The sequence below is a fragment of the Lactuca serriola genome, chromosome 1 (genome assembly GCF_051521515.1).
Source record: "Lactuca serriola cultivar US96UC23 chromosome 1, Lser_US96UC23_V15, whole genome shotgun sequence".
Classification (NCBI taxonomy): Eukaryota; Viridiplantae; Streptophyta; class Magnoliopsida; order Asterales; family Asteraceae; genus Lactuca; species Lactuca serriola.
In genome coordinates this window covers 42140889-42159092 of record NC_136408.1, presented here as the reverse complement: position 1 = coordinate 42159092, position 18204 = coordinate 42140889, and the positions used below count along the sequence as shown (strand labels likewise).

The 18204-nt window shown below is 30.2% G+C and overlaps 2 protein-coding genes across 2 annotated transcripts; both read left to right on the top strand.

Moving 5' to 3' along the window:
- The first annotated feature begins 2913 nt into the window (after nt 1–2913).
- On the top strand, nt 2914–6058 carry LOC145085584 (katanin p60 ATPase-containing subunit A1-like). The gene is made up of 7 exons (XM_079023530.1): nt 2914–3302; nt 3696–4188; nt 4284–4481; nt 4672–4916; nt 4993–5151; nt 5244–5331; nt 5561–6058. Exons 1-7 carry the CDS (start codon nt 3181–3183, stop codon nt 5840–5842), a joined length of 1587 nt encoding a protein of 528 aa, XP_078879656.1. The 5' UTR covers nt 2914–3180; the 3' UTR covers nt 5843–6058.
- Nucleotides 6059–8893: 2835 nt separating this feature from the next.
- Nucleotides 8894–10163, top strand: LOC145068162 (uncharacterized). Its single transcript, XM_079015140.1, has 5 exons — nt 8894–9022; nt 9150–9224; nt 9314–9442; nt 9540–9623; nt 9872–10163. Exons 1-5 carry the CDS (start codon nt 8992–8994, stop codon nt 9955–9957), a joined length of 405 nt encoding a protein of 134 aa, XP_078871266.1. The 5' UTR covers nt 8894–8991; the 3' UTR covers nt 9958–10163.
- The last annotated feature ends 8041 nt before the right edge of the window (nt 10164–18204 follow it).

Genomic DNA, 18204 nt, shown 5'->3' with positions numbered 1-18204 from the left:
GTCGTAACTTTTTCATACGATCTCGGATTTTAACGATCTTTATATCCACACGTTCGTGTTTGAGTTTATTAAAATTTTCTCTTAGATTACTCCCGTTAAAAGTACTATATATTTACTTACGATTAAAAAAACGTTCATACATACATTCATAAAGAACGCATGAATATAAAAATCGTAAATAAAAATATATTACTTTTAACGGGAGTAATTTAAATGAATTTTGTAATAGACTTAAATATGAACGCATGGATATATCTATCGTTAAAATTTGAGATGGTGTCAAGAAGTTACGACGTTCAGAACACATGATCTAAGCCTAACCACAAGACCTAAGCAACCAAACAACCAAGGTTGTTGTGGCCATAAACATCAACAACTCCGAACACCTTATTAATGATTGTCCCACGTAGGATGTTGTAAGAAAAACCTAATGAAACCGATCATAAGTATTGAATGTGTACAAAACAAAAATGACTTATTTTGCAACAAAAAAATATTAAGGACTAAATGTGCAAAAAAAATATTAAGGACTAAATGTCTACAAAGTGAGAAATATATTACCCTATTAAGTTATTTTTTTCCTGCTTTCCTAGAGTAGCCAGTCATAAGGACTAGATGTGTACAGTTCGACAAGTTGAAGGGGGTAAATGTGGACGGAAAAAAACTCAGCAACCAAATATTTACAAATCGAAAATTATATTACTCTTTTTAGTTATTATCACTTTAAAAAATATGTATTATGACACGTTTCCTCCACACTTACACCAAAACCCTCCATTACTCACCGTCAATTATGCAAACCAAATCTCCATTACTCAACCTTCTTGATCAATCACAAAGTTGAATAGAGAAACGACAAGAGATGTAAAACACACCGCCTTGCTAATTGTTGATTTCCACGACAATGGAATACTCCCCCAAACCATTTGTGTATTTTGATCCAGACAAAACATATGTCCGAGATGTTGATTTCAGTGGGATAGGGCTCTAACTTCATGAATTTTGTTGAAAAGCTTATAAGAAAGTGAGCCGATGTTGTTTACTTTTGTCTTCCTGAAGAAACATTGAGTGAGGTTGGGGTTGAATATCATCCAAAATGATAATGATTATAGGGAGTTTATTGAGTGTGCCCATTTAAATAATAAGAGAATAAATATGTATGTGGACAACTTCAACATAACTTTGTTTGATTAGATCGAAATAAAAGACCCAAATGTTGACTACAAAAATGACAACTGGGATGAAAATGTAGATTCCAACTTATCATGATGGCAACTATGAACAATAACAATTTTGGATTTCAAGAAATTAAATGCTTTGTATTTTTACTGAAGTCTAACAAAAAAAAGTTACATAGACATAACAATGAGAAGTAGATACGATACCAACACTTAAAAGATGACATTTGATTGAAAAAGTTAAAGAAAGATAGTCGATAAATGAGAATGTATTGAAATTACCATTTCACACATAAAGAAAGTTTTTAAGAAAAATTTGGTGCAAATGAGAAAAAACATACGTTATGTATTACCTCATAATCAAGAACGCCTTGTTCCTAACTTAGTAATGATCTTGATAATGTAATAAAAAGTTGGTCAAATACATTTATTTAACACAAAAAATGGTCATTTTGCTAACACACAATTAAATGGATCAATATAGGCTAAGTTTAAACCATGTATTGGCTATTAGAACTTAACTCTTAAGTTGTATGTATACTCACTATACTATGGGCATGGTGCCGAGGTGACTGCTTGTCCATAATGTGCACACCGCCGCCCCTAACATGATGTTGACACATAGTGGCTTCTCATGACCGTGGTCACACTTCATCATGTATACTATTTCTTTTGCTTGGCGCCTTTTTATGACGTGAGGGATATAAACACCATCCCTTTAGTAAGTAATGGGGAAACGATGATGATATGACAACCTTTCAAGCATTGTGTATATCGTATAATTTTATATGGCTAAACCATATGGTGCCAATGACACCACACTCCAACTGAGCTCCACCTCAACCTTGTCATTCTTGCTTATCAATGTAGAAAGTTAAGGCGTGTTTTAGATGAACTAAGAACCAATTGTGTGTGTGTTAGAGAGAGAGAATGATATATATATATATATATATATATATATATATATATATATATATCATTCTCCCTCTCTCTCTCTCTCACTTTCTCACACACACACACAATTGGTTTATAACAACTATTTTTATGCACGAACCCTTGCCACATATGAATACCGCCAACAACCCTTGCCATATATGAATACCCTCGACAATATACTAGCATAATGTGTAGTCTAAATTATTGATTTATAACAACTGTTTTTATGCACGAAATGTCCAACTTAGATAGATTGATGCACCGAGTTTGATACTTATGTGAATTCGAAGTCAGAAGTTCAAATCTTTAGAGATGTTAAATTTGTCTCTTTTCAATTAGGCTCCATGTGTGGGAAGTTTTCTGTAAAATCCTCTTGAGGGTTGGGTTTACTTTGTAAAAGAGCATAAACTCAAAGTCACTATTGAAATACAAGGTTCTAGATAGCGTAAGGCGTGACTTGACGACAATGTCAAGCCTCAAGCTCTTTTGAGCGTTGACGAGTCACCTCGTTTGTAAGGCGTGACATAACGCGATAATTTTGTATACAATTAATATTTTTATATGTATTTTCAACTATTATTTATTTTTATATACATATATGAGTTAAGACGGTGTTTTAATAAAACTTGATAGGAGATACAAATTTTAAAACCATGATACACCATGACGAAGGTACGACTAGTTTTTTAGAACTTGTGGAACGCTACTTCCGCCAAATATTTTTACTAACGCGTAAGTTTGGAAATAAAATTCACTAATAAGTTTTTATTAGTGCTTTTGTGAAACACGTGGACAACTAACTACAAAGAAACGGATTGCGAAAGCGCATCTAATATTTGCCCGTTTCTCGGCCGTTTAAACGTCGCCGTCATCTTCCCCAAACTCTTCTTCTTCACTCATGTTTCTTGGATAACTTTACATTCAAATGGAGATTTGAATTATGTTTCCGTTCATCTCAAGATCGTTGAAGTATTCTTGCTTTAATTTGAATCGATTCCTTTGAGAACTTTATAAGAAAAACCCTAGGATTTAACTTTTTGTGTGACAGCAGCGCGGTTGATTATACATGGCAGGGGCATCGCTTGCAGGATTACAAGATCATTTGAAATTAGCTAGAGAATATGCACTTGAAGGTCTCTATGATACCTCCGTTATCTTCTTCGATGGCGCCATCGCTCAGATCAACAAGTATCTACTTCTCTCTTGTTATTTAGCTCAAATATAGACTCATCAGCACGCACTGATGCACATTGTCGTTAGATATTAAAATCGAGTTAATAGGTATTAGCTATGTGAAGAATCAGAAGGTTTGTAGTTGAAATAGAACGAACTGTTGGATTTGCTTGACCGAATCGAGATATTTTCACTTCATTTCTTTGTGGTTGAAATATGAGTTTATGCATTTTGTTTGATTTATTACATGATTAGTGTTTTTCATAGACATTATGATTTCCACATTAGGTACTTGATCTTCTGTGACGCTTCTGTAACTTATATACTCGAGATTTTTGTCTACTGCTTTCCTAATTGGAAACTAATCACTCGGTAGCGATTAAAAGATGTTTTTGGTTCATGTCATAGGCACTTGAACTCCCTTGATGATCCCCTGGTTCGATCAAAGTGGATGAATGTGAAAAAAGCTCTTTCAGAGGAGACAGAAGTTGTGAAACAATTGGATTCTGAGAAGAGATCTTTCAAGGAGACTTCAATGGGTAGAAGGGCGTCTTCACCTCCTATATCTACAAATAAATCATCATTTGTGTTTGAACCACTGGATGAGTACCCAACTTCTTCTGGTGCTCCAATGGATGATCATGATCCTGATGTGTGGAGACCACCCAGTCGAGACACATCAAATAGAAGATCTGTAAAAGTTGGAGTAGGGGGTGCAAGGAAATCACCACAAGATGGAGCTTGGGCTCGGGGTTCTACTAGTACTACCAGAGGTGGAGCCACTGCTCGTGGAGGAAAAGCTGGTGCTTCTAGTAGGGTTAACTCGGGAGTTCGTGCATCAACTACTGGGAAAAAAGGCAGTGGCTCAGGGAAGCCAAATTCTTCAAAGGATGATTCCATGGTAAGTTTCACTGCATAATAATTAACATTGTTGGTTTCAGTAATATTTGTTAGTGCTCTCTCTCACTCTTATGCACATTATCTTGCAATCATCAGAATGGAGATGGTGAAGAGCACACATCAAAACGAGGGCAGTATGAGGGGCCTGATCATGACTTGGCTGCAATGCTTGAAAGGGATGTCTTAGAGAACACCCCTGGAGTAAGATTTGAAGATGTTGCAGGTTTGAACGAAGCAAAAAGACTTCTAGAGGAAGCTGTGGTTCTACCTTTATTGATGCCTGATTACTTTCAGGTATGTAGTATTGTTGGATTAAGCTCTAGTAGTTGCTTTGAATGTCGTATTTTTCTTTTTTATCCTTTTAGAGTACGTACATGTCCTTACACATAATAGCAACACACTTACATTTGTTTACATTATAATCATAGATTCATTCCTTGTGCTTATGTGTGGTATTTCCATTGATTGTTACTTGGAATTTTAGGGGATTAGGAGGCCATGGAAAGGTGTTCTTATGTTTGGTCCACCTGGCACTGGGAAAACATTACTGGCTAAAGCGGTTGCAACGGAATGTGGGACCACATTTTTTAATGTTTCTTCAGCTACTTTGGCTTCAAAATGGCGTGGAGAGAGTGAGCGCATGGTCAGATGCTTGTTTGACCTGGCCAGAGCTTATGCCCCAAGCACAATTTTCATTGATGAGATTGATTCCCTTTGCACTTCTCGTGGGTAAGACCTTTTTTGGTTTTTTCTTTTCCCTTTAATTTAAAATCTGTCAAAATCATGATTTCTTTCATATTTTCAGGGCTTCAGGGGAACATGAGTCTTCTAGAAGGGTTAAATCTGAACTTCTAGTTCAGGTGGATGGTGTAAACAACGCAGGCACAAATGAAGATGGTAGTCGCAAAATAGTAATGGTTTTGGCTGCTACAAATTTTCCATGGGATATAGATGAAGCACTAAGGTCTAAAGCTAATCATATACAAAATTACTTTTTTACCCTTATCCTGTATTTTGCTTCTACAATAAGAATTTTTTACTTTCTGGGGGTTTCAGGCGGCGTTTGGAAAAGCGTATATATATTCCCCTCCCAAATTTTGAGAGCAGAAAAGAGCTTATAAAGATTAATTTGAAGACGGTTGAGGTAAAATCATTTCTGTATGTGCAAAAAAACCAAAACCGAATGTTTAGGTTCAGCATATTTTTAAATATTAAAACTGAAAAAAACCCAAATTGCATTGAAATACCTCAATTATAGTAAATTATTTGTTTTTGTTAAATTTTATCAGCATGGTTATTGTAAAATACATGTTTTTGGCAGAGTGACTACTGAATCCACTACTATGTTTTGTGTATATCATTGACATTATCAGGTAGCTGCTGATGTGGACATTGCTGATGTGGCACGTCGAACGGAGGGATATAGTGGTGATGATTTGACAAATGTATGCCGAGATGCTTCGTTAAATGGAATGCGGCGTAAGATAGCAGGAAAGACTCGTGAAGAAATTAAAAACATGTCTAAAGATGATATGGCAAAAGATCCAATTGCCATGTGTGATTTTGAAGAAGCCATTACCAAAGTCCAACCTAGTGTTTCTGCAGCTGATATTGAACGCCATGAAAAATGGTTTTCAGAATTCGGATCTGCCTAACAAAAATAACCCAAAACCTTTTTTCGTGTGATGTGTATTGTATGTTATTGCCAATTGTGAAAAATTCTTTGGTTGTCATGTTGTGAAAAATGGTCTCTAAGTGCGGACATTACTTTTTGATCTGAGAACATTGTGATTTATTAGGGGTGACATGGTTTGGTTTTTGGCTAGAACCAAAATCAAACAAAAAAAAAATTCGTTTCTGAGTTTGAAAAAGGGTACATTACATGCACAAAATTAATAGTGATTTTTTTTTCGTTAATTGGTATATAACATGTGGTTTAACATTTGCAACCGATGATTTTTTTTTTTTTTTCTAGCTTTTTATTTTTCTGCTTTTTGATTTTTTGTGTTTTTAGTTACGCATATTGATAAGGTTTAAAAAAAAGTAACTTAATAATGACGACATAAATGTATGTTAATATCGTAGTTATTGATGGAAATCATGAACCCATGTAACATGTTAATCAATTGCATTTGTAGTTTGGTTTGTTTTTTTGGTATTTAAATTAAATTAAAATCAAGCTAATATAAAAATTTGTTTTTTTTTTCTTAACAACCAAAAACTAATTGAGTTTAAAAATTCGATTTTTTAGGTTTGGTTGTTTTGCATGTCTCCATTATTTTTTGGGTACGCCAAATATGAAGTATTCTCTTTTTTAACCCACTATATGTTGGTGATTGCTGTTTTTTTGGAACATAAAATTATATTAAAAACTAGCAAGGTGCAAGTAAAAACATTACAAAGTTAAAGAAGCAAAGGCAATCCAATTCAATCAATTTTTTGTCTATTACTAATCCAATGTAAGAATTTGAGACAATATGAACTCACCGTTCCAAATAGGGGTGTTCAAAACCGGATATCCGAAAATTTGGATAGTTGATTTTTGATATCCGAATCCGTATCCGAAATTTCGGATATCCGAAATTTCGGATACGGATTCGGATATTAAACCGGATATCCGAATTTCATTAGTTTTAAATAAATATCCAAATCTGAACATCCGACCCGTAAAATCACCGCAACTCTTAAAATTGATAATAGCAACTATGTTAAATCTTGCGACATAGATGAATATATCGATAACAACAAATAAATATATGTAGCATTTACTTAATAGTTTTTGATTATAAGCCAACGAACCAGGATTATAACAAACAAATATATAACAATTGTAAATGAAAATGTTTGCAATAAAAGTTTGGAAAGAATGATCACGAAAAAGTTGAAAATGGTAGGGAACATTAGTCCATTAAACATGTCAATGTTTCTAATTTCTCATTTTAAAATATTAAAAAAATAAAGAAAAATTATTTTTTTCGGATATCGGATATCCGAAATATCCGAAACTTTATAAATTCACTATCCGTATCTGAATCCGAAAAATCGGATATCCGAAATTCGGATATCCGAAAATCCGGATATCCGAAATTTCGGATCGGATTTTCGGATCGGATATTTCGGATGCGGATATTTTTGAACACCCCTAGTTCCAAATATCACGCTATTGCAATGTTTCCAACAAGCCCAAAAAAATAGTAATAATGACCGCATCAAGACATTTTCAAACTTTCTTATAGCCTCACAATATCTGCCAACTTGATCATACTATCAACTTGGGACATTGAATATCCTCCCATCTACCGGTGGGATATCAAATATCAATGAACGACATACTCAAAATGAAAAGATGAATCATAGTTTTGGAAGAATCATCACAAAGAGGGCAAATAGTTGAATCTAAGTCGATCCCTTAGCAAGTCTAACACGTGTGGAATTTGGTTAAGAGAAAATCTCGAAACCAATATATTCAACTTGATGGGAACATAATTGTTCCATTTACTCCTCGTAATGAGAGCCTAATGGTTGAGATGTGGTAATTTACACAGGAGGTTCAAGGTTCAAACCTTGACACGCCCCAAATATCCAGATAATAATTTTACCGGGGTGCATTATATAATAATAATAATAATAAAGCACAATAATATTTGAGGTTCTTTTCATAAATTGCCAAATAAAAGAAAAATTAGTGATATGCCATTATATGTATCTCTATTTTTTTTCAACAAAAATGATAACGATATGTAAAAAATAGAAATAAAAATGAAAATGATAAGAAGAAACTCTAAAAGAATTCTATTTTTATTGGGGCCAAACTAGAACTTTTTATTTTTTTTCTTCATTCTTATGTATATATAGGTGATTGGCCAATTCAAGCGGAGTGCATGTACCCCACTTCTAACATGCTAAATTCACGATATGGTTTATTATTATCCATTCCGGTTGAAACATTAACTCACCAGAGGGATCTAAATACGCACGCTAAAACTCTGCAAAAGCATTTTCAAATCAACCCATTAACAAAATAAATAAACACACAAAAAAGAAAAATCACTGGTTCATAGCAACATCTACCGTTAAGGTAATCTTCCTATTGTTCCATAACGTACACATATGTGACGCAGTAAAATTCCATCTGTAATGGTTCTAATGATGGGAAACATAAACATGGAATTTTTTTTCTTGTTTTCTTTCTTTGTGAATTTGTTAATTTGTGTTTGGTTTGGCATCTTAAACTGCCTAAATGCTGTGATTATTAGAATGTCTGAATCGACATTAAAAAAACAGAAAAGTTTAAACTCATGGCTAGCCCCGCCCAAGTCCATTCTTGGTGAACCTTACAATGATGTTGTCATTGTACGTCTTTGGGTATAAAACTAATCAACAACCGGTCTTAAATCTTAATTAATGTCAATTACTTGTTGATTCAGTCTGAGAAGTAGTTACACAAGTTTGATTGTTTGTTATATTCCGATGACCTCAAACTCAAACTCGTGTTTCTTACTTCTTTTATGCCTCTCCGCCTTTTTTTCCTACTCTCTTCAAGGTATCACCACGACTATAAATGTTTTACTCTTAAACTAATTTGTAGTATTACGTTTTCAATGCCACCTCATCATGCTCCTAATTAATATATACAAAGCAATTTTTAAATAAGGTAAGATAATGTGGGTTGTGGTGTGTTTGATAAAAAACAGATGCGTGTACAAACGTAACCTGTGGAGAAGGGAAGTGTGTACCTGATCTATTAGGGCTGCTATTTCATTGCGACTGTAATCCTGGCTGGAAGACTATCCAAGTCGGACCTATGTCCTTTGGCGCCTGCATCATCCCTAACTGTTAGTCTCCCTCATTTACACATAAATAAATCATTGAAATCACCTAATAATCGATCGATGATCTCTTGTTTCGTATATGATTAATTATCGCTGATCTGATAGTTCATAAGTTTGATTTGACATGCAGGTACTCTGGATTTCTCATGCGGTGGTACACAACCTCCGACGCCGCCTTTTCCACCACCGATTAACTTCACCAGCCGTAAGCATCGATCAATTGATTCTCATCCTTCATCTTTCTATTTTCCGATGACTTTAATTAATTAATCTCGACGCATGATTTGATTACAGCTTGTAACTTAGTTTGGTGTGGCGATGGCGACTGTGTGGTGAACTCAACCGGAACCGGACACTATTGTCAATGTCACGATCGTGCTGCTAATTTGTTCAACAATCCGGAATTCGTTTGCATGAAACAATGTAACCGAATAATTCCGAATCGTCATTTAATTTTCCTCTTGTTTCTATTTTTGAGGATTCAAACTCTGAAATCTGAAATTTGCTCTCGTTTTCGCAGGCTATTTGGATGGAGATTGTAACCGCCTCGGTCTCGGCCCACCGCCGTCGCCACCTAGCAGTGTCGCCTCACCTGGACCTGGTGGTAAGTAGTTTTAAAAACATTTTTTTAGTAATTATAAGAAAATATTATCACAATTTTAAAACTATACTATTATTAGTTGATTTTTAAAATGTTCGTAGGTTTTATTTTAAGCTAAAAAATTTATTTGACTAATTTGATCTTGTAGAAATAAAACATAGTCCACGTATATATAAATAATGGTTTGGAAATATACTTTTGATGTACCACCAATTTTTCATTTTGCTACTAATGTGACATTTTTGTGATAGGGAAAAACGAGGCTGCGTATTCATTGGCAAAACTTCCTACAATTCTTGTTGCAATTTTCACAATATTGTTTCTATCGAGGATTTAGTGATATTCAGAAGATAAAACAGAAAGATGATTTAAAGAAACAAGATAAAGATGCCAATTGTATACGTATTGCTACTGATTTAAGCTAATAAGTTGGAAGGCTTACACACGATAATTATGTCTTCTATTACGAATTATGACTGATTTAAGGCTAATAAGTTTTAACTCTTAAGGTTTACAAATGATGCCTACTAGTTCTAAAAATCGAGTTTTCTATTTAAACTGGGGTGCATGTATATATTTATACTTTTATAAGCATAAAGTATTTTATTATATTGATTATAGTAAATTGCACGTATAGTCAATTTTCATGTAGTAATATACTTTCAAAATCAACATCTACATGTCTATGTTCTAATTTATAATTAATCTACATATATTATTTTCTACAAAGGGACCAAACCTCCCAACATACAAAAAAAAAACATATGACAGTTTTTATAAAAAAAAACTACACAAGGACTAGTAAATGATAGGAATAGTTTTTATAAATTATTTTTTACACGTAGATCAAACTTCCAAACATACAAAAATCTTGTTGCCAAAGCCTCAAACCCAAATAGTATACAATTTATTTCCCAATTGCAATTAGATATAAACCTAGTGTAATAATAATAATAAGACCAATCACTTCGATTATTCCAAATAGGAATGACTATAGGGTGAGAATATTTACCAAACCCTCCCCGATACCATTCAAGTATCTTATCGAGGCGCTCCAATGGGTTTATGATATCTTATCGGGTTTACAAAAAGTCATAACTAAAACTTTATTCTGGTTCCAAGTATTCAGTGCCTTATAAAAAAACTTATATTATTAGCCTCCCTTTTAAAAAATATTATACATCACTTCTATAAGATAAAAAGGTCATTCACATGATGTTTTATTACAAATTATTTGAAATAAGTTTAGCATAATGTCATAACATAATAAAACCATTCACCATAGATTGTTAAAAGTTAAAAGAATCGTGTTCACAGTAAGTATTCTATCTTTGAATGGTTGTGCTTGTACATATTAAAACAGATCACTAGGTTAACAAAAAAGACTTCATTATATATCACTTACTCAATACAAACATTATTTATCCATTCAACACTTTAGATATACAAAACATATTGAGGAAAAAAGAAATAACTTCTAAGGCGATGGTTTATGAGAATATTATTTTTGGCTTGTCATTATCGGTCGACATCATTTTATAAAAAAACATCAAAAAGTAAGAGGAAAATTAAAAAACAATTACATATGTGATAAGAAGAATATTATTTTGTCGTTGGTATGACGACAACAGGGTTTTTGGTCGCTTATAAACACAAGAAAAATAGATTCTTGGTGTCGAACTAAAGAAAACGTGTGATCATATATAACACATCATAAGATTTAATATATATATATATATAGGGAAATGATCAAATGAGAACACCTAAAAGGTTGAGAACGCGAGAACAGGTATATTCCTTTGGGATTCTATGTATTCATTTGTGGAGAAATGATAAATTTTTACGCACAATCAACATGAATATGTTTTTTTTATTCAATTGAAATTAAAGGCGTAAAAGTTTATCATTTCTCCACAAATGAATACATGGAATCACAAATAAATATACTTTGTTCTCGCGTTCTCAACTTTTTTGGTGTTCTCATTTGATCCTACTCCTATATATATATATATATATATATATATATATATATATATATATATATATATATATATATATATATATATATATAGAGGTGGTTCAATTGAGAAAATAAAAAAGGTTGAGAATGGGGAATCATTCTCAGCCACTCATTTTATTCAAACATAAAAAGACACGGTGGCAAACTTGTAAATATGAGAACAACTTTCAATCTCAAATACGTATCTGTAGTTCAAACCCATTCATCGTTCATCATCCAAATTTCTTCTCTAACTTTCAATAATCATTTAGATTTCTTCAATTAAACCATCATCAACATCATCCAGTGCTAATCAATCATCGATCTTCGTCAATAATCAACACGATTCAACAGTTAACAACAAAAATTCGTTTTTGGTTCTTTTAATTCAACCTTCAATTGTGCTTGAATACGATCAGATCTTCAACATCTATGATTAATTATACTCCCAGCGTTATTAGATCAACATCATCGATAATCAACAAAAATCCACTTCATATCATTCATTCAACATCGATTATCAAATAAAACTTGAAAATTGAGGTTAGAAAAATATCAGATCGTTGTTTTTGAAAGATTTCATATAATTCTCTATCAATCTACTCTTTTGTAAGATTTAAATGGTCAAAATATCATGTTTTTAACATTTAAAAAAAAAAATTAAATTGTATGCACTCCAACTGTTTGATGAAATGTATGAACTAAATTACCACGTTATATTCATATATGAATATGTTTTCTCAGTATATGATTATTAAAACAAAAAAACAAATATGCAAGTCTGTATGTTATTCATATGTGAATAACATATAAAAATTATATATATTTGTGAAAATACCTTGTAATATTCATATGTGAATATACTGTGTAATATTCATAAGTGAATATATCATCTAATATTCACAAATGAATATACTATGTAATATTCACATGTGATATACCATGTAATATTCAGATATGAAAATATTATCTAATATTCATAAGTGAATATACCATATAATATTCACAAGTGAATATACTATGTAATATTCATAAGTGAATGCATCGTCTAATATTTAAATATTAATATACTATGTGTATTATATGTTATATTCATATATGAATGATACTTAAATTGTAAAAAAAAAAAAATTAATCATAGTTTTTATTCATAACTGAATAACGAATGTACTGTAGTAAAAACCTGATTCATTTTTATTCACTTATAAATAACGATAGCTGAAAATATAAAAAAATAAATTTTTTATTTTATCTTAAAACTATATCAATATGGATGTCTATTTGTAGAGAATAAAAAATCATGAATTTTGGTATATTTAAAATCATTTTTTTGATAAAAAATAGCTTATAAAAATAAAAAAAAACGATAAAAACTATGTTTTTTTGTATATATTAAGGTAATGATTAGCATAATTTAAGGAAATATGTTATGTTGGAAAACACATGTGCATTCGTTTCCTATTTCCGCCGGTACAATGGAGGATTTTGCGGCAAAAGTAAATGATTGGCTGAGAATGATTCCCCAATTCTTAACCTTTTTTTTTTCTCAATTGAACTCTCCCCTATATATATATATATATATATATATATATATATATATATATATATATATATATATCTTAAATATTACTAAAAGAGAAACCTTATGACATCATCTTAAATAATCTGGACCATTGATTGTATTTTAATCTTATTTTTCCACCCTTAGATCAAATTGCTGACATCATCTTCCCCATATGGAATGTATTTAATTCCAATAAATGTTTTCCAATCATCAATCAATAACATACATTCGTTGAAATGGAATGTATTTAATTCCAATAAAAGCTTTCCATATTTTATATCTTGAATTTTCAGTTATGAAGATTTTAATATGGTCAATTTTAAAAACATATCACTAACAAATCATTTCAATCAAGGCCTTAATATCAACCATTAATATAAATCTGTTTATATTAGTAAACCATTAATATAAAATCTTTTTTTATTAGGAAATCATTAATACCGAAAAATCATATTCAAATTATCACACACATATACGATTCATCATTGAATCCGCGACTCACATTTATTTTCAATCGTTTCTTTTATTCAAAACTTCTCCTACAACATCATTAATATTGCTTATAACTTCCATCATCATTCTCTGCTATAAACATTCGCTCTTGTGCGCTAGAAGGTTAGTACCTTCTTTCACTTTTTATATTTTTTTCGATTATTTTTTGTTCCTATATCAAATGTATGTATTCATATATTTCGATTTTCTTTGTCACAAATTACATGAAATCAGTTAACTACTTTTCTGAAACTTTTCAAATAAACATGAAAAGATATTAGGTACCTTTAACAAAATAAAAATTAACTATCTTGGGAACTGACATTAATTACGAAAATGTTACTTTTATAGATTAGAGATGATTATGATTTTTTTTTAATTTTTATGTCATAAGAATCCGATTAATTTTGGCATGATTTTAAAATATCATTGAAATTATTATGTTTTTGTATATCATATCAACCTACTTTTTTATCTTTGTATAGTAACAATAAAATTTATTAATTTACACAACAAATATAGATATTTCAAATTTTGTAATATTATTATAACTTACAAAATACAACTCCCTCCAAAATAAATTTTCGCCAGTAATTTCATCCATAATTTCAACAAATTTAAATTTGTATTTTCTTTATATAATTTTTTTTAATGATCCTAATTTTTTTTCTCCAAAAGTATATCAAGCATTTACGTCTTAGATAATACTGCCCTATTATAATTATTATTTTCCAAAAGTATATCCGTTTAATGAGGAATTTGATATAATAAAGGAAGTGAATGTTAATTAAAATGAGATATATATTCCATAATTATTACATGAGTTTATTAAAAAAATTAATATCAAGGTGTAAACATTAAACATTTTTAAAGTGAAATTTTAGAATACATACAAACGATGATGTTGTACAATGAAATATAAAATTGAATAGACTGAAAAAAAACACTATTAAAACAGTCAATCTTGAAAATAACATAGTTATGAAAAATTATAAAGTAAGATAAAAATTATAAGATATTAGGAGATTTGTAAAAAGTACATTTAGTAAAAGCGTTACGGTTATTATAAAAAATAAGATCGTTAAGATTAGTAAAAATACAATATATAAACTAAATTATCACAATAGTAATGACATGTCATTATTTGATATTTCATATAATTGAAAGATATATCAAATTACATTGATGATACACTAAAATTATTCAAAGTTGCGCAAAAACTAATACAAAGTTCTTGCGAACACCAAATAAATAAGAGCAAACATAAAAGCTAGCATTTATATTTATAATTAATTTAAAATAAACCAATCATGATTTAGAAAAAAATCTCCATTGATGATATACTAAAATTAAATCTATATAACATTTAACATTTTATAAATTATATTACATAACTTTATTTGAATAAATGAAATAGTTGTCAATATTTAATGCAATAGAAAAAACGGTATATTGGTTGTCAATATATGTTTAAACTAGGTTATAACTCGCGTTAAACGCGGGGAACGCATAAAAAAAATACAAATGTCTATAGATATTGTGTAATAAGTATAAAAAAAGTTATGGTTATTGGTATTATTGAAATGTGTAGAAAATACATTGAAATCGATAAATATCGATATTCATTGAAGGACCTCTTTGCATACAACATTTTTTGTTTTATTAGTTGAATGGTTTTCCTCGTCACATATGTTTATGATATTGGTATATAAGCATAAGAATTCTAATTAGACGTTCCTTCCATAATAAGATTATTTAATTTAAGCTTATATTGACAACCAATATACTTTTTTTTTCATTGCATTAAATTTTGACAACTATTTTATTTATTCAAATAAAGTCATAAAGTATAATTTATGGAATGTTAAATGTTATATGGATTTAATTTTAGTATATCATCAATTAAATTTTTTTCTAAATCATGATTGGTTTATTTTAAATTGATTATGAATACAAGTGCTAGCTTTTATGTTTGTTCTTATTTATTTGGTGTTCGCAAGGACTTTACATTAGTTTTGATGCAACTTTGAATAATTTTATTATATCATCAATGTAATTTTGTATATCTTTCAATTGTATGAAATATCAAATAATGACATTTCATTACTATTGTGATAATTTAGTTTATATATTGCATTTTTACTAATCTTAACGATCTTATTTTTTTCTAATAACCATAATGCTTCTACTAATTGTACTTACAAATCTCCTAATATTTTATAATTTTTATCTTACTTTATAATTTTTCATAACTATATTATTTACAAGATTGACTGTCTTAGCAATTAGGTTTTTTTTTTTTTCTCAATCTACTCAATTTTATATTTCATTGCACAACATCATCGTTTGTATGTCTTCTGAAATTTCATTTTAAAAATGCTTAATGTTTACATCTTGATGTTTTTTTAATAAACTTGTGATATTTATGGTATATATATCTTGTTTGAATTAACATTTACTTCCTTCACTAAATTTAATTTCTCATTAAACGGATATATTTTGGAAAGTAATAATTATAATTGGGTGAAATTATGGATGAAATTCCTGAAGAAAATTATTTTTGAGGGAATTGTATTTTGTAAAGTATAATACTATGACAAAATTCGAAATATGTATATTTTTGTAGGGATGAGCATGGGTCGGTTTGGGTCGGTTTTTGGCTAAAACCAAACCAAACCGTAGAAAGTTGGTTTTTCGATTTTTAAACCCATATAGGTTCGGTTTTTGCATGGTTCGGTTTTTCGGTTTTCCGGGTTGGGTTTATTGGTTTTCGGTTTTAAACCGTGGGTTTATGAGCTCCTATTTTTTTTTTCTAGTTTTTGGGTTCAAACCTAGTGAAAATACGTTGCGATAAATAGTATTGTATCTACTTTAAATATACCAAAATAAAGAGTACGAATTCTAGTATTATAAAAACATAAAAATGTTTAAAATATCAAAGTTTAACACCATTAACAGTTTATTGAAAATAAACATAAAGTATTAAAGAGATAAAGTCTAAAGTCTAAAACTAAAAGTTTAAAACATAATAAATAATATATATGTGGGTCGGTTCGGTTTTTATGAGCGGTTTTATACGTCAAAACCGAACCAAACCGTTATTTTTCGGTTTTTGTAAAATTCAAACCTAAACCGTCGGTTATTGTTTTGGTTTCGGTTTTTCGGTTTCGGTTATATCGGTTTTTTTCGGTTTTTCGGTTTTTCGGTTTTTCGGTTTTTCGGTTCGGTTTTTGCTCATCCCTATATTTTTGTGTAAATTTATAACTTTTATTGTTACTATATAAAAGTAAAGCATAGTAGGTTGGTAAGTTAAATAAAAAATAATTTCAATGAACATATGTAACTAAAAAATGGAATTTGGAAATGAAAATTTAAAACTTAAAAGTATGAAGACATGTGATAAAAAAAAGTGTGAAAGAGCTTTAACCACATTTGACTAATTTGTTAATGAGAAAATCATAAATGGGCCCTCTTATAATGATCAACAAATTATTTTCTGTATGACAAAAGGTGAATTCTATAATTAATGGATTCAAATTGTTTTAAGTAATGCTAAAATAAACATGTATATTGAAATGTAGATGAACATGTCATTTTCATGCAAACGACATGTTTTATGGTATCATGTAGAAAAATAATTTAGAAAATAAAATGTTTTAAACATATATACTTAACTTAGATCCTGATCTACCAGGTTCATGAACCGTTTCTCCCTTAAATTTTCAATAATCACTTTCATGGGGTTAGTCGACACAACCTGACCAAGAAAATCTGGAATAAAAAAATAAACAGTTGTTGTATTATAGATGTGTAATACAATAAATATTTACGTGTAGATAAGATAGAATGTTAAAATAAAATCTTACCAAATGCAACACGAGTGTCCAGATTTATGGCTATCAAATCCTGCAAGTCACAAAATTATAAGGATTCACCATAATAGCAAAATCACTTGATATATGAACTTTGGTTGTTTTGTAGAAATTATTCTTATGCTTATGATCAACAAGCATGTAATCTCCTTCATTAATGGTCCTACCAAGACTACTAATTTCCCTTATAGATCCTTCAACAAAGAGGGCTTCAAACGATCCAATGATATTTTTTTATTTTTGTTTGTATTTTAGTGTCATGTAAGTGAAAAAAATGGTTAGGTTTAAAATTTCATAAATTAAAAGCAACATAATAATAAAAAGAAAAAAATGTACCTAATCGTAAATTAAAATCATGTCCAAATTGCTCAACATGTTTGGGTTGTATTTTAAGTTTGCTTCCAAAGCAAGAGTACATGAACACGAATGTTTCAGGTTTACTTGGATGCATCGATGTCAGCAACCTTATCTAAGACGATCTCATTGTGATTGTTTTGTACCATGGGTGTAAAATGAAAGAGAAAAAACAATTAGAATTAGAAAGAACTTTTATATGAAATTAAAAAGGCATATACAATGTATTTATCTATAAAGGGGTATGATTCATAAAGAGGTATGAAAGCTATTATAACTGTCAACAAAATTGTTTCCATACTT

What these genes read in the sequence shown, in the direction of transcription:
- LOC145068162 (XM_079015140.1), top strand. Translation starts at nt 8,992, where the DNA reads ATGTCCTTTGGCGCCTGCATCATCCCTAACT. An exon ending in CGCCTGCATCATCCCTAACT is followed by an intron (nt 9,023 to 9,149) that starts GTTAGTCTCCCT and finishes TTTGACATGCAG; the next exon opens with GTACTCTGGATTTCTCATGC. An exon ending in CGCCTCACCTGGACCTGGTG is followed by an intron (nt 9,624 to 9,871) that starts GTAAGTAGTTTT and finishes TTTTTGTGATAG; the next exon opens with GGAAAAACGAGGCTGCGTAT.
- LOC145085584 (XM_079023530.1), top strand. Translation starts at nt 3,181, where the DNA reads ATGGCAGGGGCATCGCTTGCAGGATTACAAGATCATTTGAAATTAGCT. An exon ending in CTTCAAAGGATGATTCCATG is followed by an intron (nt 4,189 to 4,283) that starts GTAAGTTTCACT and finishes TGCAATCATCAG; the next exon opens with AATGGAGATGGTGAAGAGCA. An exon ending in TTAATTTGAAGACGGTTGAG is followed by an intron (nt 5,332 to 5,560) that starts GTAAAATCATTT and finishes TGACATTATCAG; the next exon opens with GTAGCTGCTGATGTGGACAT.